Genomic DNA, 27,288 nt, shown 5'->3' on the forward strand with positions numbered 1-27,288 from the left:
TCAGACTGGGGGGTAGGGAGGATGGGAACTAATGGTCAGGGAAAACTTAAGAGAGAAGGTGACACGAGCCAAGTCTTAAAGGACGTGCAGAGGTTAGTTGAGTAATAGAAGTGAGGAAAAGGGAGAAGAGCATTTCGGGCAGAAGGAAAAACATTTCCAGGGCACAGAGGTGAACAAAAGCACGTTGTATTAGAGGAACTTCAAGGCATTTGGTGGCATTAGAAGTTAGGGTGCCAGTAGTGAAAGAGGAGTCCAAAGAGACAGGCCAGGCTTCTTCCAGAAGGACTTCATATACCAACCAAAAAGTTCACACTTCATCCGGAATGAAACTGAGGAGACAGAAGGTTTTAAGCCAAGGAATAGTACAATCACTCCAGCAATGAAATGAAATATCTTAGAGAGGAGAAAGCAGGCATCCAGGAGAACAAATATGAGGCTACTATAGTACGAGAGATGCTCAGGAGATAAAGTCATCAAAGATTGGGACGGGCAGGAGAGGGGGGCAGGGGAAGCGACTCAAACATGACTCACTAACACAATGCTCCAGGAAATGAAACAACTATGTACAGTATCTGCCACTCAGTCCCTCATGAAATGTTAGTCCAGACGCCCATCCTCCAACAAAACCATTATACAGAGGTTACAAAGTGTCTGTCTGGGAAGGAAAAGTTACTGGAGAGAAGGGTAAGAGAGGAGCAAAAGAGGAAGAAGGGAGGGAGGGGAAGAGGAAAACTATAGAATACTAAAAGATATTAGCAATTAACATCCATCCAAGTTTCTCAACGAGAAGTAATATTCTAAGTTTTAAAAGCATAAAAAGAAACCATAAAGGAAAATACTATTGCTGCTTGGATACATAAAACTTGAAAACGGCGGTACCTTGGATAACGCAACATAATCAAAACCTTTCAGAGAAAGAGTAACTATCCTTTATATTTAAAGTACATAAGCTCAAATAAAAGCAGGAGATGCTATCAATAAGTGGGCAAAGATACAGATAACTAATCCCACCCCAGAACAGAAATGGATAATAAAATGTTTCAAAATCTTTCTTGCTAATAACCAATGCAATGCATATGATCACAACAGTATCTCTACGGCTAACCTACTAAATTAGCAGCTGTTTTGGCTGCCCCCATGTTGTTCAGGGTACAGTAACATGGGGGCTCGTGTACAATAGGAAAGCATAAGTAGAATAAGGTTTTTGAAAAAGAAATACATATAGATAAATATCTAAAATGGTTGATATGCTTTGACAAAGCAATTCCACTTCTGAAAACCTATGCTAAGGAAATGATCAAAAATACAGACAAAGGTTTACATATAGCATTTTCTATACTAGTGAAAACAACCTGGAAATTGCCTAAATGCTCCCAAAGAGAGATAAATACACTATAGTACAAGAAAATCTCACGTAGTCACTAAAAATTATGTTTTTGGAGAGATTTTAATAACAGAAAAAAAGTCTTACAATGTTTATTTTAAAATAAAAAAATAGCAAATTATATAAAAGTACAATTTCAACACTGGGTTTTAAAACAGCATAGAGGAAAGTAGTATTACTTTCGAATAGTGACGACAGGTTTTTCCTCTTTCTTTTCTGTATTTTCTAAGTTTGTTTTTTAAATAACGAGGATATATTATTTTTGTATTTAGAGAACAAATCCCACCTATTTAAAATATCCCCAAGAAAACAAATGGGGCTCCCAAAAGTTTCCCTTCACCTTGTAGTTAACTAAACAGCTCATTCCTCTGAGATCTGTCAGTAGTCAGTCATCTCTATGCATTTTAACTTAAACTTCTTAAGTTGTTCTACACACTTCTATCGAATTAAAAGTTTTCTATAGTAGCCTAAAATCAAAGGTAACAAGCATATCATATTAAGGAACTTCAACTTAAATCACAGCATTACAACAAGAAAAAAATTTAAGTTTTTAGTAAGTGAAGGTGTTTTAACCAGTTTAACATACTTCACCCAATTTAATGCACTTGAATTTATAAGCATAACAAGGCGGTGCCTTTGTATTACCTGAGGTGGTTAAGCAGAGGCTGAAGTCTCTCATCGGACTGCACGGCAGGCAAGGACCTGGCTGTCAACTAAAAGCAGAGAACAGGGTTAGTAAAAGCAGCAGAGGCCACAGACTGAACAGTTTGAATACTAAATGCAAAATAGGAACGGGGAGAGCAGAAGGAGAGGGTGTACTTAAAATGGAAGGACAGTTTTCTCTGTTTAAATCAAAGAATTGTATGGAAAGCTGATTTACTATGTGATTAAAGCTAGCTATATGGCCCTAAGGCTTGTAGGGCATATCAGTGAGTTTAGAAGTAAAGAAAAAGGGAGCAAAACAAAGAATAAGAAGGGAGTATCCATATGAGTTTACGAAAAAGCCTCTAGTCATGAAAATATTATCTTTGCAAATAAAAATGGAAAAACTTCTAAATTTCTAGCAACAAACCTTACAGCACTGAATCCTCAGATGATGAAGAAATTGGGGAGAGGGACTTCCATATATAGCTAAGCCACTGTGAAACTGGTTACACGCAGAAGTGTTTACACACACACACATACACACAACCATGCATTCCTTCATTTTGACAACCACATTACTAAAAGAAACCAAGACTATCTTTTAAACATACAAAAGCAACTCAAAGTATTTAATATTGAAATATGACCCCAAATTGATCTAGGAAACAAAATGCAAGAGCCAAGGCTTTGTTGTTCTTTTTTTTTTTTTTTTTTTGGTGAGGAAAATTGGCCCTGAGCTAACATCTGTTGCCAATCTTCCTCTTTTTTTTTTTTTTGCTTAAGGAAGATTGTTGCTGAGCCAACATCTGTGGCAATCTTCCCCTACTTTTGTACATGGGATGCCACGACAGCATCGCTTGATGCACGGTGTGCGAGGTCTGCACCTGGGATCAGAACCTGTGAACCCCAGGCGCTGAAGCGGAGCACGCAAACTTAACCACTATGCCACTGGCAAGCCCCCTAAAGCTTTATCCTTAAATACTGTGCATCAAGTTGACAATTTATCATAGAAATGTGAGTCTCTCATATACTTTATTGTAATAATATGAATTATATCTTTATTTTTCTCTCTGTTCTTAAGAGGAAGCCCTCTTATTAAGAATTTGACCCAAAGAAATTAAAAACATTCAGCCAAAGTAATTAGATAGCTTGAAGTAACCTTAATAAAACATCAAGGCAAAAATAAAAGATAAATTTCTTCTGGATTCAATGATGTCAAACAGTTCCTGTATTCTACTAATAAATCATTTGACAATTCACAACAGAGAACTTTCCTTAAAACAAACAACAGACTGAAAGGTATCCATTGGTTTTACATAGAGAGTCCTCCCTCTGTAATTATTTCACACATTAATTAAACCTTCCTGGGGGCTGGCCTGGTGGCATCGTGGTTAAGTTCGCGTGCTCTGCTTCGGTGGCCCAGGGTTCTCGGGTTCAGATCCAGGTTTAGACCTACCCACCACTCCTCAGGCCACGCTGTGGCAGTGTCACACGTGCAAAGTAGAGGAGGACTGGCACAGGTGTGAGCTCAGAGACAGTCTTCCTCAACAAAAAGAGGAAGATTGGCAAGAGACCTCAGCTCAAAGCCAATCTTCCTCATACACACACACACACACACATACAAACACAAATTCTGAAAATGGAAAACACTTAATTCATCAAACTTAATTTTCAATATTATGCAAATAAAATTAAACTAGCACTTTAAAAAATCTAACAAACACTATATTTGTGAAAACATGTTGACCAAAATGCCATCTATGAAGTCATTTTTATTAAATCATCTAATAATAATGGAGAAACATTCCCAATTTTGTGAGTCAATACTATCAATGGTTATCAACTAATCTAAAACACAGTAAAGTGAGACAATTAGTCTGTGGCAATTTTTGCACAAGCAGAAGACTCTCAGTACCCCTAGGAATGTTAAGTCTAGTATTCATGACACACGAAATGTTATCACGGTTTCATAAACAAAATGCTCTAATACTTTAATACATCCTGTATCTGCTAATGTCAAATCCCTTTACAAAATGTCATTTCCATTGTTCAAGAGATTTCATGGCTCAGAACCAAAGCTATGCTCTAAAAAGATTAAAATAATATATCTAGATATTTCAAAAGTCAATTTTCTGAAAACAGATGGAGCAGACAGACTGGGCTTTTTCAGCTGCTTCTGTCATCTATGTTGCATGCTTTCTAATCAAACCGTCTTTTCTAAATGAAAACAAACAAAAATACCTCAGTAACAGTAAAATATTCCTGAACGTCTGTTCACTCCATGTAGGAAATAACTCTCAACTCCACTCCTATCCTAATCTCAGCCTTCACAACCTTTGTCCTAAACTATTAATATAGCTCCCTTCACTGTTGATCCTGCCTCCATTCTTGCCTCATTCCTAATTTATTCTCCACACCAAGGCCAGAGCGAAATTTTCAAAATGAGAAGTTAGCCACCCTCCTAATTAAAACCACTTAAAATTCCTTTAGGCTCTCAGGCTAATGTTATTACATCTAGTCTTTCATCAGACATTTTCTTAAAATTCTCCTCTTGGGCCACACTGCTGAAACCCTAGGCAGAGGATGAGCGTGACTGACCATCCAGCTTCTGCCAGCCCCACAAGACACCACGGGAGGACGTCGGGTAGAAACCAGCCATAGCTCCAGGTTCTGGAACACAAGTGACCACCAATTTGATTCCCTCCCCACCCCTTGCCCACTCCCACAACTTCTTTTCAAGTTTGAATCACTGACGAGAATAATTCCTAAATCATAGGTCAAAGCTCAAGGAAAATTATTTCAAGGAAGATTTTGAGTTTTCCGAAGGTTTGCTTTCAACTTTTAAAACAATTAGCATTTTCAAAAAGAGCACGCATCTCTTCATGTTAAGGAGATGAGGGAAGAAAGCTATTCCAAAGCTCTCTAAAGTGGCAAAGCCATCTCCTGACCTTTTGCTGAGAGAATGTAAACTTCATCTGAGGGCCTGCTGGCTCCATCATTTCTTCTGAAATTTCTCTCTGAGCCCAAGCGGCTACTATCCATGACTGGACTCCGAAGGGCACGACATCCCCAGCCCTTGCAAGATAACGGATGTTTAATAAACATTTATTGATTGTGTGATAAACCCAAAGCTTGCAACTGTGTAATTCCATTAAGTGATTAAAATAAAAGTATATCTGCATCTATATTTCATAGTTAAAGCTTTCCAAATTCCTGCTTTGAGCAATCCTAAATCTAAATGAAGACTAAATTAAATCACAACTGTCAGCCTCGCAAGAAAGCTACACACTATCACAACAAGGCTTCCAGCACGGAGGACTTTCCACTACAACCTGAAATGAGAATTTGTCTAGTATAAATACACTGTGGTTTCCACATATGTTTTAGCTGTTTGTTTTTATAGAAGGTACAACAATGTCCTTGACACGTCAATCAGCAAGAACGAAAGGGAGAAAAGATCTATCACAGTTCACATGTGCGAAGCCGAGATGGCTTGCTTGAGTCAGGGCTGTTTCATGGGAGCCATAACAAAAGCTGGCATAACAGTGTGGCTTATTTTTTTGTTATTGTTGAGAAGTTGGAGGTGAGCTGTTCAGATGTCCTTTCATTATTAAGAATATATCTAGCACACTGAATTAACCAATGCAAGGTTTGTGCTGCTGTCTTCACGCAAGTATAACAGATTACTGATTCTTAAATAAATGTCATTTTAAAGATTAGTATCATTGAGTATATCTTGTGATTTGCCATACTACTTGGGCATAAAAAATAATAACGTATTTTGGCAACTAATAATTCTCCTTTTAATGACAATAAATATAGCACAGATACAAAGGTACAAAAGACAAAAGAGTCTGGAGGTGTCTTGTCCAACCTTGTCATTTGACTCCTGAGGAAGCCGGGTTCTTCAGGCCACAAGGCGCTAGCTGCGGGCTCACACACAGAGCCTGGGTTGGCGCTGAGATCAGGACCCCTGACTCCAGGGCACCCTCCACTGCCACAGCACGACTCCAAGCTCCCCACACTTTGCTCGTAAGCCAGTCAGAGAACTTTACCAGATCCCAGCGTGCTTCAGTCTCCTCTCATTCCCTCTTCAAAACAGGACACCATGCTTCAGGATTCAAAAACCCATGGATTTTCAGTCTTGAAGATTCCCAATTGCACTGATGGTTCCTTCACATCACTGGGGATTTGGCTCAGATGTAACCTCCTCTCAGAAGTCTACTAAGCACCACAAGTATTCTACTACTCAGGCATCTCACAACGTTTACCACCATCTAAATTATCTTAGTTTGTTTGCTTGGGTCTTTCTCTCCCCATCAGCACAGGAACTTTTTCTGTCTTGCCCATCACATTTCCCCCACTGCTTAGAACACTACATGGTGTGACATGCAGTAGGCACTCAATAAACACTGTAGAGTGAATGAAAGGTTCAGCTCTCTCAATATTTCCAGTAGAAGCGTGAGTTTAGAAAAGTCTGCCCTAGACACTGACCCTTTCGGTCTTGCATTTCTAAAGTTTTCATAAGTGAATATGATCCACCAACTAGAGGGGCCACTCACATTTCTCTTGTCATTTCTAGATGAAAGAAGTATCTTAAGTCCTCCCTTAAAAGGAGCGCAAATGCTCCAACACTAAATGCAGTTGAAACTATGGTTCCCTGGTTCAAAGGAAACAAGGAGACCAAAACTAACAGCTCAAAACTCAAAACACAGGCACTACCAAAAAGGTAATCACAACATAGTTCCTTCCTTCTAATCTATGTCTGTTTGGGTTTTGTGCATTTTTTTAATCATTAAATGATAGCTACAAATAAAGCAGAAATGTCAACTCAAGATACATTTTTCCTAACATTACTAAAACTTTAAAACATACATCAAAGTTCAAAAACTTTTCCAATGAAGACTCTAAAAAAAACCTAAAAAATTTATAGAAAGTGGATAAGAAAGAGAGAGTGCAGGGGGATTGTGACTACTGAAATAAGACTCACTCAGACAGATGTAAAGAAACATCCTTTGTCATTTATACAACAATGCTAAAATTCAAGAGGTGTGTTAAACACTTTTCAAGATACTACTGCTAAATAAATGGGTTGCAGTTTCTGGTAGGTAAATTATTTGGAAAGGGAGTCCAAAATAGTAGTCTCAAAACATGCCCACTACAAAAGGACACAAAGTTTCAAGGACACTGAAATCCAAACGGCAATTAGAAGATAAACTTATTCAAGGATGGGAAAACCTGGGTATAAGGCAGGCTTGGTTCTTGCAGCTTTTCAAGAGGAAGGTAAACACAGAAAATATTTTCTTCTTAGACTTTCCAATTAAATTGGATAAGCATGGAAAAAGTCATTTTTAGAATTATGATTCTGGAGGTAAGTACACGGATGTTGTAAGGAGTTCAAGAGAGGAAGGGAGGGAGGGCTGGCTGACTTTCCAGCAGTGTGCGGAACGGCTTGGGGGAGGGATCCACAGATCCAAGATGAAGAGTCAAATTACGGCAGAGGCAGTAGCAACAGGCAGGAGGACCTGAATGTGAGAAATCTGAAGGAGGTGCACGCTCCGTAACTTTATGCCTAAAACAGAAGTTATGGAGGACACCCAGGTGGGCAGACTGTTCTATTAACTGCAACACAGTGGCTACAGGAAGACAAGGTGGGGTGAGGAAAGGAAATTATTAGTTTTACAGCATGCTGAATTGGGGGTGCTTCTGAATATCCAAGAGGCAACTGAATATATATGGGTCTAGAGCCCAGGAGAAGATGTGGAGCTAAAGGTTTAGATTTAGGTATTATCAGCAAATAATTAGCAAGTAAAGCCACAGATTGGCCTAAAATTCCCAGCGATTTTGCATAAAGCAGGGAGGTGCACTTGTCATTCACTAGTGGTAGCTTATTAGAGCCCTGTGTTGAGAGCTGGTTCCAGCCACATCCCAGACAGAGAACAGGACTGAGTACCACCGTCTGCTCTGGATACAGAATGGGAGGTTAGAGATGTCTGCCAGGTATGTGCTAGCCCTAGAGGCAGGAAGATAATAAGAGAAATAAGGAATTCTGCCAACAGACTTAAAAGTTTAACACTGATTTTTTGCAATTACAGATTTATTAGAGAGAAAGAGAGAATACAAGCAGCAGCTCCTTTAATTGAACTCTTTTGTTGCACACCTAGAATAAATGAATTTCACTCTGTGAAAAATATCTTCCCTGAGGAAAGCACTCTGCCTCCAGCTGTGAAGCTGACTGTTGCTCTTAAAATCCTAAAGGAGACTGTGCTATCAGCCAGTTGCTATTTCGAAGCAGAATTTTTTGGAGGGGCCTATAGAAAGAAAACATTTTTCATGATTTTCTTCTTCAAATGACAGGCATGAAGGGAGGGAAGAAGAAGGCACAGGAGGTAACTACACAAGTAAATACAGTAAATGGTTGTAAAGAGTCACTGGACGTTTGCAAAACAAAGGTGACTCAATCAGTTGAAAATGAAGAACAAGAGGGTGGCTTCATTTTAAAATAATAAATCCCTTCTCTCTGAACTACTCACCCAACACTGGCTAAATTAAAACACATAAAAATGACAGGAAAACAAAGCTCACTCAGAAAATATTGCTCAATTTTGTTCTCTGGTGTTTTTACCCTCTACCACTCACTCCAGCTTCCTTACAAAACTCAAGAGGGATGACAATATGTGCTGATATCAAAGTTGTACCTTAAGAGAAATCCAAGGTAGGTAATCAGCACAAGTTAGACACTTCTTTTCACATAACCTTGTTCTAATCAATGCGGCAGCACAGCACTCTCTTCCAGTGACATTGGGGCACTGGCATTTACAAATGACATTTACAAATGACAACGAGACCAAATTTAGGTGTTTTTTTTGTTCTGGGCTGTTTTTTTATTTTTAATAGGCTTCATTTTTCAGAGCAGTTTTAGGGTCACCGCAAAATTGAGAGGAAGGTACAAATATTTCCCATATACTCTCTGCCCCGCAGATGCATAGCCTCCCCCTTTATCTACACCTCCCATGAAAATGGTAAATTTAGTACAATTGATGAACCTACACTGACACATCATTATCACCCAAAGTCCACAGTTTACCTTAGGGCTCATTCCTGGTGTTGTACATTGTATGGGTTTGCACAAATGCATGGTGACACGTATCCAAGCATTGTGGTATCATACAGAGTATTTCCACTGCCCTAAAAATCCTCTGTGCTCCACCTATTCATCCCTTCCTCCTCTCTCATTCCTGGCAACCAATGATCTTTTTACTGTCTGCATAGTTTTGCCTTTTCTAGAATGTCATTCATTTGGAATCATACATTATGTAGCCTTCCCATATCGGTTTTTTCACTTAGTAATATGCATTTAAGGTTCCCTCCATGTCTTTTCATGGCTTGATAGCTCATTTCTTTTTAGCATTCCATTATCTGGATGTACTATCTGCTTGCGTTGTGCCTGATGCTGGGATAAATCATTCAGTCTTTGTGAAGTGGGGTGGTAACCAGGGGTTTTGCAGACGGTCTAAAGCAGGTTTAGGAAGTTCTCTTCTGTTCCTACGTGTCTGAGAGTTTTTATCATGAATGGAGTTTGAATTTTGTTGAATCCTTTTTCTGGGTCTGTAGACATGATTATGTAGTTTTTCTTCTGTGGTCTGTTAATGTGGTGAATCATACGGATTGATTTTTAATGTTCACCAGCTTACATTGTAGAATAAAGTCACTGGTCATGATTTTTTATCTTTTTAAAATATTGCTAGATTTTATTTGCTAGCGTGTTGTTGAGGATTTTTGCATCTATGTTCACGAAGGCTATTGGTGTGCTGTTTTCTTTTACTGTAATATCTTTGTCCAGTGTTAGCATCAGAGTAATACTGGCCTCATAAAATGCGGTGTTTATTTAAAATGCATAGTTTATTTATCCATTCACCACCTGAAGGACATCTTGGTTGCATCCAAGTTTTGGCAATTATGAATAAAGCTGCTATCAACATCCATGTGCAGGTTTTTGTACAGATGCAAGTTTTTAATAGGTGTCTTTTTAAATGAAAAACAAATAGGGAATGTATTTCAAAATGTCTTTATATTCTCCTCATTTCGTACAAGATTTGAGATGGCTCCCATTGCACCTTATAACTCTCCGAGAGGATCAACTCAAAATGTAGAATGCCAACCCTTTTCCAGTAAATTGAAGATGCACAGATTACGCTTATGCATATATTCTAAGAGGTAAACAATTTCTAGGTCGAGAAAATCATTTTTAAAACCAAAAGGCAACAACTTATTTAAACAGAGACCTCACAGTAACAAAAAGATATAGCTCCAGAGAGAACAGGTTGTTCAACAGAACTATCACTTTTATTACTGGGGCCAAGGCAGATGTCAAGTAAAATTAACTTTTACAAGCAGCTGCTCTTTTAACTTCACTGATCTTAATAACAGAAAATCCTGGGTCTTTTTGAACTACATTTTCTTGTAATAGCAACAGATCACAATTACAAATCCCAAACTGTGAGAATCCATATTACATTCCCCCTTGCTCCTGGAAACAAATGCGTTCCGCAGTTTCATGTTCTCCCTTGGCTGGCTGAGATGCTGTTCGTAACTAATCCTAACAGCCTAGTGCTCAGATGCCCACAGCATCTCTGGTTTTCATAGGGCTCTTGCGCACAATATCTCACTTGATCTTCACAACAGAGGTGGTTGCATCAATACAATACTTCGGTATATGGAAATTTCTCTATCAGCTGGCCACAAACACGATTTTCAATATGTAGGCTCTAAAAACCAACCAACGACCTTGTCAAGCAAAACGCATAGATTCCATTTGAGCTTTAAACATGCCCAAGTAGTTTAATTTCCAAAGAATATTAAACAGTGTAGAGTTAACAAGATATTTCCAGTTCAGGGGTCTGGATGATATGAAGAACTGAAAGAGTAAACCTGGGAATAGTGCAAGCAGACATCCCAGTGCTGATTTTTGATCATGAAACCTATGGTGTGAAAAGAAGCTTGTTATTCAAAGGCTGACTGAAGCACCTTACTGATGCTCTACATCATTTAGAAATGTAAAACAAGTGCCTGAGAAAGAAAAAGAAAAGCTATTAAGAGATATGCAGTGATAAATGTACATGGATCGCTGAATTTTCTCCTTTAAAATAAAATACCCACAAAATCATTTTACTTCTAGAGTACCCTGATAATTTTGGTTCAAAATTCTTAAGCTACTACAGCAAGCAGTTTCATAATTAATTTCTCATAAGTAAAACAAAGATCTCAAGTGGAATTCAACATGGTTTGTTTCTCATGGGGTGGCACAAGAGACTGAATTGTCAACCTTCTGTTTGTCCTCTTCAAGGATGCTCTTGTGGGGTAGGAATAACAGCAGCAGCAACAGAGCCAGCATTCCTCATGTTCTTACTACGTGCAGGGCACTCTAACAGGAGTTCTGTATAAACTAATCCTTACACTATCCCTCAAAGTGATGTTATCCCCCAAGCACACCAGGGCTTCACAAACTGTTTGGCCAAAGGTACCTGGAACATCCAAGTAGAGTGAACAGGTGATCTTTATGGCCTAAGCACCAACTTCTTTTAGTCTCATGTATTTATCATAAAAATTTGCCCAAAATTTGCATTTGATTCTAGAACATGTCCTTCTCAGTTTTACTATAAAAATGTTTAACTATTTTATCATTGGGTAAAACAGTGCCATTATTGTCCTATATATACTTTATATACTACCTAGTACATCCAGTCCCATATATTTGGCCATCCTATAGCTTTAGAAAACATTACTGCCTTTTTACTCCTTATACCCCGCTGAAAGAAGTCTTCAGTGGTACACTTGGGATTGAGATGTTGGCTGAGATGCTTCTGGGTCTTGCCACGTTTCACTGGCCACATCCAGTGTCATTTCATATGACTATCACAACTACAGAGCAACAGATCTGACGTGTTTCAGCCATAAATCATTATATGCAAAGAATCTAAAAATTTCTAGATTTTTCATTCATTTAGTAAATTTGTGAGGCAAGAACTGAAGTTGTAAAGTTCCTTATTCATTATTACATTTTCATTCATCATTTTTGTCTCCCAAAACATTTACCTAAATTTACATTTGTCAACTTTCTTATTTAATGTAAGAAATATACTTATCTGGGTTTTCCAGACACAAACTGTTCCTTTACTGTTTGTTGTAAGCATGAATCTTGAGTAAAATCTTATCACGTGGAAGTTTGTCATAAAGCTTTCTAAATATGCACATAAATTCTACTATATGCACTGGAGTTACAGGCTATATGCACTCTATCTACAGGCTTCTAGTAAATGTTTAAAAGACTGCCTGGACAGAATAGTGGCCTTCAAAGTGCATGTTGTTTATCTTCTTTAAGCAGTATAGTCCCCAATTCTTTAACTTCCTGCTGAGTCTATTTCCTGTTATAAATGTCAGACATAAGCTGCTCATTACATTGCCAATCTTATCTCCTTTCCAAATATTACTATACAGTGTACTACTTCTAGAACTGAAAACTTTAAATTAAACATAAGCTATTCTGCACTACACTTACATACTTAAATTTATTTATTAAATAACCTGAAATTAACGTTAAAGAATCCACAATTATATTTAATTACCAAAGTGAAGAGACATGCAAAAAATATGTATGTGTAAACATATATTTTCACTTTTCTACAAGAACTCTTTTTCCCTCTGATTTGGACTTTCATTAACACGTGTTAAGTGGAGATGGAGCAACGAGGAGTGGAGCAAAGCGGGTAGGTAAGGGTTTTTAGTAAAGCCTCAGTGACAGGGATCTGTTATGTGACAAAACATAGTCTTTGGGAATGCACTTGAAGAAGTGGAGGGCCTTAGGTGATTAAAAACCACTGATCAACAAGGATACACAGAGATGTTCCTTTGCGCCCACAGCTGAACTTCAAACCGCTGATCCAAACGCATAATTCAAGGATGGGAGCCCCAGATGGCTAACAACACACCTCTAAGGTTTATGTTAACAGATGCTGCAAAAAGTACTCATTTGCCTGGTACTTCAGCTACCTTGCCTTGCTTTTGTGACTTAATTTTGCCTGCTGTCTCAGAGCGCCTTGATTCCTTCCTTGATAGAGACCCTGCCTTTGTAGACGTAGCAAGTGTTTCTAGTTAAATGTAAAACAGCCCAGTGCACCTCCACATCTCACAGTTTATTTCTCTAACCTGAAATAAGCAGACATTGTGCTATTTTTTGACTCACTCAAGTTAGCTGAAATTTAAACTATTTTCTCTATTTATGAAGTAGTCTTACAGTTTTCCTTTAAAAATAAGTAAGACTATTAAATAATTTTGTTCCTCTCTTAAAGAATTTCTATATTTAAGCCTTCTGAAAGGAGATTCTTAAAATATTTGATCAGCTTTCAATCATGCACACATAAGCATGGTTTTTGCCTCCTAAAACCAGGGCCTTGTGCTTAATTATAAACTTCTGATTAAATTTAAAACAAATTAGAACAGAAAAAATAAATAATTTCCATTACTAGGACATAAAAATCAGTAACAACCATTCATTATTTACAGGAAATAGAGAAGGGTAATGTCTTCACTGTGATGAGGACGTCAAGAAGCATTAACTGCACTTTTCACTTCAGCATTCTCACATCAGATGGATCCATTTTCAAAAAGGTTTTAATTCATCATAAATTTAGAGACAAAACATTTAAAATGACTGAAGAAGTATGAAGAAAAATGAAATAAATGTATTTTGAAATCTTTCAACAAACAAATGTTCCCCAAATCCTTTTTTTTCCTTCAAAATTAGGAATATCACAAGTAGCAACCTGAATCACTGTCTTCTCATTTCTAAACTCGAAGTTTCAAATAACATACGTTCTCCTTAAGAAGACAGACCCAAATCCCTGAATTTAATTTACCAATATAAAAGAATAAGTCACTTCATTATTGAGATAACCTCATAAATTAAAACTGCATGCAAAATTCCACTTTCCTAAGAGAAGCAGTTATTTTTTCTTTTTCCTTATTTCCTTCCACATTATGCCTTTTCTATTACTTTTAAAGTTGGGGACAATAACCAGATTCTATGGTAAAGAAGAGATGTTGGTCTGAAAATTGAAAGAATCCTGACCTGCTTGCTTAGCTGAAGAAGATTTTTAAAAAACAGTGCAGCTATTGTAACAATTGCCTATTGTTCTGACTGGCCAAAATCCTGAGCTGCCATTTTAGTGATGAAATGGACCCTAGCTAACATTTCCCTGCAAGCTCTCGAGGGTGTGGATTCTAGACCACTGTGCCACGTTATTAAGTGCACCTACCCCATCTGGCTAGAGGCACGAAGGTATGAAGTCAAGAGAAGGGGTAAAGCAAGCATATTAAAGACTCGTTTCCTAAGAGTAATCACTTTAGCATATCATATTTGTAAAACATCCTTTGATACCAGAACAGCTAGCTGAGACTTTTAAAAGACCTTGACATCCATTTGACTGACTGCTTTCCAATGACATTATTTCATACTTTCTGGCACAATTGGGCTGATAGTGTTTGATGGATAACCAGACAAGCAAAGGACAAGCCTGACAACAGCCATCCTTCATATCTGACATCCCCATGTTTATTACATATCTTAGGAAAAGGGAAAGGGAAAACCCATAGGCAATGCTAGCTCCAAAGGATCTCATGACACACAGAAAGGCCCAAATCAGTATTATTTTGAAGCAGTCAAGCTTTAAATAAAAATGTGTTTTGTTGCAAGTAAAGAATCATCAGTAGTTATAAAATTGGGGAGAGGGAGAGATTTGCATCTTACATTCCTTAAAGTTTGCCTTTTCTAATAAAACATTTTGAATGAACAGCCACCAGATCCCCTGGACAAAGCACAGTACACCAAATGCAAAGCCTGATTTTTCCTGTTCTGCTCTTTGTGCCTGACTTCTGTTTCCCCTCAGTTTGTTCATTTTAATCAAATGTAAATGAACGCCAGCAGGAAGTAAAGTCAGTCCTGCCAAGATGCTTCCCCATCGCTGGCACGGGAGCCATCAGACAGCTGACGGGATTTTAAAGTCAACTACTGAAGAACACACATATTCGTCCTAGGTCTCCACGGAGATTAAGAAAAAAAGTGACATTAACATTACCTAAAAGTGCACAGCAGACTATTTCATTAAAGACACATCACAGTAAAAGCACTTAAGGGAACTGGACATGAGCAACAGTAGACCGTGACTTTTCACCAACACGCCACATGGAAGCCAAAGAAAGAATTTTAGGCCCCTGTGCCAGAATGGGGATGCCATTCATTAAGATGAGCAGGGCAGATCTGGAAGGAAAGATCAAAGGTTCAGCTTTGTCCATATTAAGTTTGAACTGCCTGTTAGACATCCAGGTAGAACTATCTGGACTTAAGGAATAAAACGGTGAAGCTGGGCAGTCTCAGAACATTCTCGAGATCTATACTTTGTTCGAACATAATTTCTATTGTGAAAACTACAGCAATCAAATAATGTCTTGCAGTCTTAGTGCTCCCTTTTATTATTAGCTACAATTAATGGATACATGTATCACTTGCCACAGGACCACCCAGTTCTAAGAGCGCTTAATACAACTGAAGTCTTACAAGAAGCTCCTAAGCCACCCAACAACTCTCAGAATACTGAACCGCCACTCGCTTTAAGGATGCACTGACAATACAGTAGCCACTAGCCACATGTGGTACTGAGTTCTTGAAATGTGGCTAGTCCAAATTGAGATACACTGTAAAATATACACCAAGTTTTGAAGACTTAGTATGGAGAAAAGAATATAAAACATCTCATTAAAAATTTTGTATATTAATTATATGTTGAAACTATAATGGTTTGTATATATATTTGATAATTACAATAAAGTTAATATCATCCTTTTAAAACTTTTTTAATGTGGATGCCAGAAAATTTTTTTTTTTTCTTTTTTGCTGAGGAAGATTCACTCTGTGTTAACATCTGTGCCAATCTTCCTCATTTTGTCTGTGAGTTGCCACCACAGCCTGGCCGCCAATAAGTGGTATAGCCTGTACAGGTCCACACCCAGGAACCGAATCCGGGCCGCCAAAGCAGAGCACGTTGAACTTAACCACTAGGCCACAGGGCCAGTCCCCAGAAATTTTTTTAATTAGATATGTGCTCACATTATATTTCTGCTGGACAGAGGAATTTTGAACCAGATGAATATGACTTCTTTCTGGTACACAAGAGTAACAACAAGATATTTAAATAATTAAAATCTAGGAGCATGAAGAAGAGCAACTAAAAATCACTTGTGTCTTACACAATTATTAGAAACAGAAAATCATCCATTTTACATCAATGGCTGCAAAAACATATTTCTAGAAAGTACATGTCCCAATATGAGATCAAACAGGACTATACCAAAAGAAAAGTAAGGAGAGATGTAACTCTTTAATGAAAATGATAGCAACTTTTCCCAAATATTTATACAAAATCATAAAATTAAGCATTGAAAATCTTATTTAAGTAGGAAGCTTATAAAGAAAATATGTCCCTTATTACATTGAAAAATACTTTATCAAATGCAAGATGAATAAATGAATTTATTTTCTGAGTATGAAATTAAGCATTATATAGACGACATTCCTAACCTCAAACATGCAGAATAACTGAGAACCCCAGAGCTGAAAAGATAACTTAGTCTGACTCATGCTGATTTGTGGACAATCTATTCTTTGGCTCCAAAGTTTTTAGCTTTGGCTATGAACAGTCTTAAATTCCACTAATCTACCAAGACGTGGGTTTTTCTTCTCTCGCCTGCATTGTATTCTATTAGCCCTTTCAATCTGAAGGCTTTGTTCTTTCTTAATTCTGAGTAACTTACCATCATTATTTCTTCCAATATTTTTCTCTCCTCCAATTTCCTTTCTCCCTTCTGGAAATCCCATTACTTGAATGTCGGCACCACTATCTCCCTGCTCCATATTTCTCAGCCTTCTTGATGTTTTCTATCTCTACTTTTTCTCTACCTTCAGAAAGCCTCAAAATGATCTTCAAGTTCAATAATTCATTTTTCACTGTATCCATCCTATTTATCTGATTTATTAAGTTCTTTACTTCAACTACTATATTTGTCATATCTAATATTTCCACTTTGCCTTTTTATGACCGTGTTCCTTCTTAATACCACCACTATCCTCTTTCACCGTGAGTATATTTATTGTTTATTTTAAATTATTGATCCCTCTGTTCTAATGATTCTGCTTTGTGAGGCATATACTATTCAGTTTATTTTTTTACATTTTCAATAGTGGCCGTTCTCTTCATGTATCTAATCACTTTGGCCTATGAGGTCAGAGTCACCAAAGGCTATGAACTAGCAGATCTGTGAAAATGGCCAAAACCCAAGTCCTAGCATTACCCCTTCCGGTGAATTTGTGCAAGTCGGAGGGGATGAGCCACAGGCACCAAATAACCGCTCCTGACCACTGTTGGGTTTGTTGCCTAACACCCGGCAACTCTTCTGGAAGGAATTAGCCTTTAAACTCTTAAAAGCAGCAGACCTGGAGAAGGCAATCTCTGAAAAGTGTAATCCACAAACCCTAGGAGGAGTGAGTGCCCTGGGGCCACTGGCTAGCTCACACCTGTTTTCATAGGCTCCTCACCCCAGCAGGGCTCTCGTGCAGCCCTGACAGGACCCAATTGACATCAATTTCTGTAGCAGATGGGCAGGCGATTATAATTTCAAGGCAATTGGAGAAATTCAGGTCAAAAACAAAACTTAAAAGGAAAAGAAGTTGAAACAAACAGGTTTGTGATGGGCCTGCTTCCTCAGGCCCTGCATCCTAGGCTAAACCACCTTCACGAGGATACCCGGCCTCAATCACCACGGTTTTTTCACAGTCATTGCCTCAGATCTTCTGTAGTTTCTCCTTGGTTGGTTTTGCAAAAAGGAGCCAACAGCCCACATTAACTCTCCATCTTGACAGAATCCCAAATAACTTAGCAAAGGAATAAAGTCCCTGTGCTACAGTTTAGGAAACTGGCAAAATATGAGAAAATAGGATTACCTCTAAGGGTTAACTGATGACACTCAGTCTAAATAACCTAACACTTAAAGCACCACAGACACTTAACAACACAAACAAACTTCTGATCCAATTGCTAGACTAATACCAACAATTAACAATAAATCTGAACATAGAGTTGGACTCTCCTACACAACTCCTAACCACAAGACGTTTGTGGTACAGCACAAGCCTTGCTGGGAAAGGCAGTCGCGTGCAGCTTGTTGCCCTCTGTATAGCTACGTGAGCACAAGTCCTGGGCCAGGAACATGTCCTTACAAAGAGGTAAAGAGCTCTCACAGCCTGTGCTGCTCCTATCTCTCTGTTTGGGAAAATCTTTCCCCGTTCTGGGTTTGAAGGGTGTTCTTTTGTTCTGCTTAAGCCTGCGTCATGTGGCACCTGGCCAACCCTACTGCTCCCCACAGGCGGGGGCGGGGGGAGTGAGGGGAGAATGAGGTCGTTCACCTGCAACACTGGGGGACAAGGGGGTGCGTACAGACGGTCTTCCTGCATCAGCTGGGCTGCAGGCCAAGGCTCGCTGGCCACAGGGACTGACATAAACTACTGCAGCTGACCTCGCTCTGCCTCCTCTCCACAGGAGTAAAGCCTTGTTTCATCCAGTGTCTGTGTGAGTCGTATTTTGTTTTGGTGACCTGGATGCCTGCAAGCCATACAGTGAGTCGCCATCTGGGACTGCTGCTCAGGCAGTACCACGCCCTTTGCTATCCTCCACAAGGTGAGACTCCTCCCCCGGAGGTGGTCATAGGTGTGACTTGCTCAACAAGTACAAAAACATTCTCAGAATCACAGATTTTCTGGTGAAATTCCAAAGGACTGTTTAACCTACATTCTACTTTTGAACTAAGGACACAGTTTCTACTGTTAAAAAGGCACAGCTTTGAAACCCTACTGTATAAACTCTAGAGTTTTCCCAGGACCATTGCTCCTGGTTCACATTACACTGCAGATGATGGGGTGTGTCGGGGGACGAGACAGGAAATGCTGCAGAGGCAGCAATACTGGGAAATCTGATCTGCTGGGATTCCAAACACCACCACCAGCAAACACCACATCACTGCTGGCCATTTGTTCTTGTGGGATTCCCCTTTCCAACCACTTACAATACAAAATCAACACTGTGTATGCTCTGACTGTAGTCAGGGTTACGTAACAGGATTTTAATACATGTAAGACTGAAAAGGTAAATCAGGGAGAAAGAACACAGTAATGAATGATGTCAGCCTGAGCTTAAAGTCACACATGTCTGGTTTCAAATCCTAGCCCTTTCTAACTGCAAAAACTTGAAGTAAGTTATTTAATTCCTCAGTGCCTCAATTTCCTCATCTGTAAAATGAGGGGACTAGATGCTGTTTTACATGGCTACTGTAAGAACTGAAAATAATGAATGAAAACAACTTATGGACATAATATGCCTTCAATTATTCATTCAGCAAATATGTATGATGCAAAATAACAGGCTCTGTGCTAAGAGCTACCGGCTGTTGCTGGTACTAACCATGACTCAAACTACCACCATCATCATTACTATGACTTCTATTACTTCAAATAAACTGACCGAGTGTTACTCAGAATTAACATGCTTATCCTTAAGGCAGTCACCCTAAGAGTACATTTACTGAACTCTCAAATTATTTCAATTCCCAATGGATTCAATCTGATTCTCAAAAAAAAAAATAAAACTATTACTATGTGGTTTTTAGTAAAATGCCGCCTCCACGAGTTAGTGAATGTGTTTCTTTCTCACTATTTCTAAATATAATGCTTGTAGTACCAGAAAAATAATGTTTTTAGGTTCCAAATTTCATTAATCAAATAAACTCAGCCCCAAACACAATAAACACTGCTAGATTTGTACCACAATATTATCTCAAAAGTAGACAATTCTTTAAAAACAAAGAAATAAGTAAAATTCATAAACACAAATACACATACAAACAGACACCTTGAAACACAGATTAGACATGTGTCTTTTACACTACCTTCCACCTTCTTGTCCATCTTTACTACATGAACAGTTCATGGAAGATGGCAGGCTTGAAGACAGTAATTTAAAACCAAATTGAGTGCTTGTTCCAATTAAAATTTAATGTTAAACAAGCTTATTAGAAAACTTTTTTGTTGTAACTTTCTAAGGGAACTGTTAGAACTTGACTACTGATCAAGTTTAAATTGTTTTCCTGATACAACAGTGATTGAAAATTTATGGGCTAAATGAAAGTCACCCAAAAAACCCATTAAATGCATTTGCCACTCAGCACACAAGTTTTTCTGAACTGCTTTATTTTTGGAATATGAATAAAATCCTTATCTTCACCCTAGAAGAAATCAAATGTATAATCTATGTGGGGGGAAGAAGAGATTATAGCTCCAGTAACTCCAGTATATATAAATAACCAACCACAGAAATAGTTGTTGAATGTCTATTCAGTTTTGACCCATTTTCCCAAGACATCCATGTCACCAGAAAAAGCTGTTTTACAGCAAATGCTGGTCAGTGCTGGTCGTCTAGCTGTTTTCTAAGATTTCATTTCTGACACCTAGGTGTGTCATTTAATGTGAAATATGACTGGCTGAGTTAGGAAGATAACACAACTGTGTGGGGAGTTGACCACGTCATGTATCCTGGACATATCAAGAACATGTCCACTGCGCCCACTGCCCTCTTGAAGCTGAATCAGCCCAGCTAGAGCCTCTGCTCCGGTAAGGTCTTTTAATTCACTTCTTTCTCAAAGGATGAGCCTGTGTCTAAGAACATGAGGCTTCAGGTACTGCTGTCTGTGGTCTTCCTGCCTGGTCTTATCTACCTCCAGCCTAGACTCCGCTTTGTCGTGCCAGGGATCCTGCTAAAACACAAATCTGCTCTGCTATTTCCTTAAATAAATCTTTTAAGTGACTTCTTATTGTCTTCAAGATACGGTCCCAAACTCTCAGGCTGTTCTGCCTCTTTCTGCTTCCTCTTCATCCCCCATTTAACCCTGCCTCCCTTAGGCTATATGCTCCAGCCATTATGAACCAGAGCTCTTCTCTGGTCCACTAATTCCAGATCTCTGCTCTTTGGAATTCCAATTCTCCTACATACCCCCTTCCCCTCTCTGGCAAATATTTATTCATCTTTCCCATTTCTTAAGAGCCTTCTAGGAAATTCTTCTGTCTGTCCTATGCCTTAGCCTTAAAGCTGATGACTCCCTCTGTGGCAACCCTACAGCACACATTTCTACACTACTTTGTACACATCTGTTTGCTTGTCATTCTCCTTCTCCTGGACTGCAAGCTCTCTTAGGGCAGAGGCCAGGGCTTGTTCATCTCTGCCCCGACAAATCGCAGCATAGAGTTTTCACTTAATAAATGACTCTGTCAAATGAACTAATTAACCTTTGCACGTGAGGAAAATGTCCTAAACATGGTAAGCACTCGTTAAATATCTAATGAATGAATGAATGAATGAATAATTCTCTAGTCAGTGGTAATAACGTGTGGACCACTATGACACTCATGTTTCCTACAATCAAGAGTTCTCAAAATAAGAGATATAAATTTTTTCTCCTATCTTCTACTCTACCTTAGAGACCCAAAGCTAAAAGAACAAGGAAACGCAGCTCTATACTCATTAGTCTTTCTTTCCATAGACCAACACGTGCTCAGACTTAATGCTAACAATTACAAACGTCGAACACTGAACTAATTCACATGACCTGTCTCTGCCCACCCGTAGGGGGCAGAATTCTTAGGAGCAAGGAATAGACACCAAACTCCAATCACCCAAGGGGAAAACAACAATAGTTAAAAGGATTCCAGGCTGGAGTGGCGCACACAATCCAAGGAGGAGCCACAGTAAATACGGCAAAAGCAGGGCCTCACAGAATAGAGCCAGGTGTCTGCCCATCAGCTCAGTTCGGGTCAAGATGTCCTAGATTGACCACAGTAGTTAGAAGGATGCGAAACTATGATTTCGCAGCCTATGTCACATGGTCACAGAACTGGACCTCCACTAGGGATATTTACCCCTCAACTAATCAGCCCATAACAGCTACTCACTGTTCAAATATCTCCAAAATACCAGCTCCATGGTAACCTGTCTTTACAACTTAATTAAGTAAGTGTTCATCCATTCATCAAAAGTTATTCAAGTACTCACTCAACTCAGTCACTGTTCCAAATGCTAAGGATAGAAACGAGAACAAGGCAAAATCCCTGCCCTCTAGTGTGGAAACAATAAACAAACACCAAATTTAATGTTAGGACCATTAAGAGCTATAAGGAAAACAACATGGTAAGAGGAGAGAGAGTGATGAGGCCAGTTTGGGAGGGCAAGGCTGTTCTGGACAGGAAATATTTCTCTCAGAAAATGGCATTTGAGGAGAGAGACCTGAATAAAGTGAGAGCACAAACCACATAAATATCTGGGGAGAAAACTTCCAGGATGAGGGGGAAACAAATGCTAAGGGCCTAAAATGCAAGTGTTTGTGGAAACACAAAAACCTGGAAGAGGAGTGGTCCATGGAGAACAAAGACGAGATGCACAGGCCCCGAAACAAGAACAGAATGGTACAGCTAAAAGCAAGGAAACAGGAGTTTTACAAAATGAAACTGGACAGGACCTGGATCGTGCCTTTGGATCATGGTTAGGAGTTGGGGTTTTTTACTCTGAGTGCAACGCGAAACCATGCAAGTTTCTTCTTACTCCAAGCAAACTGCTTTCGGTTGACACTTAAGTCCATGTCTTCTTATTCTACTTTGGGAGGGAAAAAAAGCAACCACAACAGCTAATGACAAGCATAATACCTACAACAATCCCCATCTCTATTATTTACTTTCTGGACATCTGTATAAATACTATCATGCAACAGGTTCTAGAATCTGTTATAAAAAGACTTTGTGCAATCATCCAAGTGAAAAACATGATTTTAATTTTCCATGTCCTAAAGCTTTTAAATTTATAAAGCTCAAGCAAAGTCAAACAAATATTTGTGAACCAGCAGAACAAAGAAAACAAATTTTAACTATTACTCATAGGATCAAGTATTTGAAGTAGCATAAGGTACTGTTACTCGATGAATAAAATGATACAAAGCCTAGTACTATTTTAATGACATCAGCACTTAACACCTTGATCATTTCAGCACTAAACTCAGGTTAGTTTATTTATTTACTTTTTTACTACTTCTACATCACAATTAAGTTGTCTTTGTGCCTTTGTCTAGTTTAGACCAATAGTGGCTCACATTTCATTGCAAGTTAGTTATGTAACCTTACATTTCAAAGAAAATAAATACTTCACTTTATAACAAAGGTACTTCTGTTAGATGAAATATCAAGTCTCAGTGATTAATGATGCTTTTGTGCCAACAACCACTGCCTCTCCCCCTCAAAAGCCCTACATGTAACACAACAAATGCCACCTCCTTCACTGTTCCCATTCTCTTCCTGCTGCATGAGGCTTTTCCAGCTTTGGCTTCCTAGGCCCAAAGAATGTCATCATCTACCCTGAATTACCAGTCAGTATAAATGACGCCTGACCCAGAGACCCTTTCACCTACCCTGCATCACTAAAAAGTCCTAGCTTCTGGTTTATCTGAGAGTCATAAATTTTGATTTGAGTGTTTTGCTTTTTTTTTTTAACTAGATATCCCATGTGATTAGTGTATGTCCATGTTCACCATAACATTTTTTAAAATACAGTATCTTCTGGCAACATATATAGGTAGACATGTGTGTATCCCTTTTAAAACATGCCCACTGACAGGATTATAAGATATATTGTTTATGCTTCTGGCGCTTCTTTTTGCTGCTGCTGCTGCTGCTGTTTAAACATTTTAATGAAAGGTTGTATTGTGCTCATATCCTGAGGCTTTAATCAAAACCACAGTTTTAAAAATAAATAATCTGGCATCACTGAAAATATCTTATAAAAAACAATCTATTTCCGAAGAGGATCAAGGAGGCTATCTGATGTTGGTTCTCAGGCTCTCTCCTCAAAAAAATCTCTGTTTGGTACATCCTTCTCTTCCTTCCCTCTTGGGTCCATGACAGATATTTAACATCCCAGACAAAGACGACACTTCCGTGTCTCTTCATGCTATCCCACACATGCTCCTCACATCCTGCTTCTTTCTATTCTTTCTGTTAAGTACCTTTGCTCTCACAGGCATCTTAAATCTTTCATGGTCCTATTGGTTGCTCTTTTCTCTTTATATAAACATAGTATTTCTCCTGTTTAAAAAAAAAATCTCCAAACTTGTTGCTCACATTTATACCTCAGACCCTTCAGATTTGGCATCTGCATGAACCAGTGAACTGAAACTGCCTTCAATACCTTTCTTCTATCCTTGTCTTCCTCAATCTTCTATAGGATGTGACTCTGCTGACCATCAATGTCTATTAAATTGATCTCTCCTAGGTTTCCTTCTAAATTGCTGATTTATACAGAGTCATGCACACATAATGATGTTTCAGTCAACAACAAACCACATATACAGCGGTGGTTCCCTAAGATTAGCATCATATAGCCTAGGTGTGTAGTAGGCTTTACCACCTAGGTTTGTGTAATTACACTCTACGATGTTCACACAACTACGAAATCACCTAACAACGCATTTCTTAGAATGTATCCCCCTTATTAAGTGATGCATGACTGTATTTCTTTTGCTTACTACTGCCCATCTCCAAGGAAAATGTAAAGTATCATCTCTCTATATTTGATATTCAAATAATTCTAGCCCTAACCTTTCTAAGGTACAGACTCAGATTTATAACTTCTTTCTGGACAGCTCCACCCAAATAACCCACCTGCACCCAAAATGACCATATGGAAACCAAATTCATCATTTTTCCCTGAATTAAAAAGAAAATTCTGAATCACCTATTTTTGTCAACAGTACCCCAACCTTTCAGTCACCAAGCATCAACACTCAAGTTTTCACTACTTTTTCTCTCCATTATTCTTACCTGTCCATATTCATGCAAACATCTCCACTATTCTTTCTCTGTTCACCGTGGTCACCCATGAAAGCTTCTGAGTTTCCTACCTAAACTAGTTCAGCAGCTTCCAAATTAATCTTTCTGTCTCTTACTTCTCTCCACACTTGTCCAAGCTGGAAAGAAGGTCCTGAAATATGTCAGTTTCTAACTCAAAAAGTCTTTGATGGAAAAAGATGTCAACATCATCAGCCATTAGGGAAAAGCAAATTAAAATGACAATGAGATATCACTACATATCTATCAGAAAGGAGAAAATAAAAAATAGTGATGACACCAAATGCTGGACAGAATGCAGAAAACTTGAATCATTCATACATTGTTGGCAGGAATATAAAATAGTACAGTCACTCTGGGAAATAGGCAGTTTCTTAAAAAACTAAACATGCATTTGCCATATGATCTAGTAATTGCACTCTTGGGTATTTATCACAAAGAAAAAAGAAAAAGAAAACACGTTCACACAAAAACCTATACACAAAAGTTAATGGCAGCTCTATTCATAACAGCTCAAAACTGAAAACAATCCAAATGTCCTTCAACAGATGCAAAGTTAAACAAACTAATACCAGGCAGTGGTAAAAAGGAGCAAATTATTGGTACATGCAACAACTTGGATGGGTCTCAAGGGCACTGTGCTGAGCAAAAAAAGTCAATCTTAAAAGGCCACATACTATATGAGTCCATATATATAACACTCTGGAAATGACAACATTATATGGAAAACAGATTAGTGGCTGCCAGGGATTAGGGATGGACTAGGGGTAGGAGGGATGTGGGTATGGTAGAATGAGGGAGATTTTTGTGATGACTGACAAGTTAATTAGTATAGCAATTAGAAACAGTACCTTAATTTCAGTAATTTCCTGGTTTTGATATTATAACACAGTTATGTAGGATGTAATCACCGAGGCAAATGCAGTGAAGGGTATACCGGAGATTACTATATTTGTAATGTGCTACGAATCTATGATTATTTGAACATAAAAGATATGGTTTTTGTTGTTGTTGTTGTTTTGGTGAGGAAGATTGTCCCTGAGCTAACATCTGTGCCAATCTTCCTCTATTTTGTAGGTGGGATGCCACCACAGCATGGCTTGATGAATGGCATGTAGGTCCACACCTGGGATCCGAACCCGTGAACCCTGGGCCACCAAAGCACAGCACATGAACTTAACCACTATGCCACAGGGCTGGCCCCATAAAAGTTTTGTTTTAAACAAAAAAACAGGTTACATACTGTATGACTCCATTTATAAACATTCTTGAAATAACAAAATTACAAAAATGAAGAACAGCTTGGTGTTTGCCAGGGACAGGATGGAGGTGGACAGAAGACATTGGGGGTAGCTACAAAGTGAAGCCTTGTGGTGATGGTTACACAAATCTATACATGTGATAAAATTACATAAAATTCATACACACACACACACACACACAAAAGCATATAAAACTGGAGAAATCTGAATAGCTCTGTGGACTGTACTGATGTCAATTTCCTAGTTATGATATTACACTATATCTTGTTTTGCAAGATGTTTCCACCAGAGAAAACCAGATGAAGGATACACGGGACCTGCCTCTCTCTTTCTCTCTCTCTCTATACATATATTTGTAACATTCTGTGAATCTATAATCATTTCAAAATAAACAGTTGAAACTAAAAAAAGAAGAAAAACTAAATTTAAAAAGTCATAGATGGTTTTCCACTGCCTAATGAATTAACATACAAGACTTCAAGGTCCTCTTACTGTCCCCTACTCTTTGCCTTCTCTTCTCACTTTGAAGTGAACATCTGCTATATCCTAAACACAAGTCATGCATTCACGACTCCAACTCTTAGTCCACAAGGTTCTCTCTACCTAGACCACCTGCCTAACTAACGCTTTCCACTCCATCCCCATCTGGGGAAATCTACTCAACCTTAAAGGTGCACATCAAATTGCCTTTTCTTCCTTCACACCTTTTCTTCTTCCTTCAACCAGATATTCTCTCTCCTTCCTCTGAATGCCACAATTACTTATTCTATAATGGAAACTGCCATATTCTGCCTGATGTTACAGTTACGTGTTTTAGCTTCCCTTCAGACTTCATGGTTCTCCATATTCATGGCTATATTACTCATCTTTTGATCTTGCCTAGCATCTAGCTGGTGACCTTGCACATGGTATGCAGCACTTATTGGCTGGATTTGCAACAGGCAAAGTGTTCTGCA

General features: G+C 38.6%; 1 protein-coding gene across 3 annotated transcripts in view; it reads right to left on the bottom strand.

Moving 5' to 3' along the window:
- The window catches only part of PRIM2 (DNA primase subunit 2), a 334,584-nt gene that overhangs the window by 103,801 nt on the left and 203,495 nt on the right, over positions 1 to 27,288 (bottom strand). For all 3 annotated transcript variants that reach the window (XM_070514633.1, XM_070514634.1, XM_044776918.2), the window contains one exon: positions 2,030 to 2,097. In XM_070514633.1, coding sequence (XP_070370734.1) covers positions 2,030 to 2,097 — 68 coding nt within the window. The remainder of the gene's footprint in view (positions 1 to 2,029; positions 2,098 to 27,288) is intronic.

Source organism: Equus asinus, chromosome 8, assembly GCF_041296235.1.
Source record: "Equus asinus isolate D_3611 breed Donkey chromosome 8, EquAss-T2T_v2, whole genome shotgun sequence".
NCBI classification, from domain to species: Eukaryota; Metazoa; Chordata; class Mammalia; order Perissodactyla; family Equidae; genus Equus; species Equus asinus.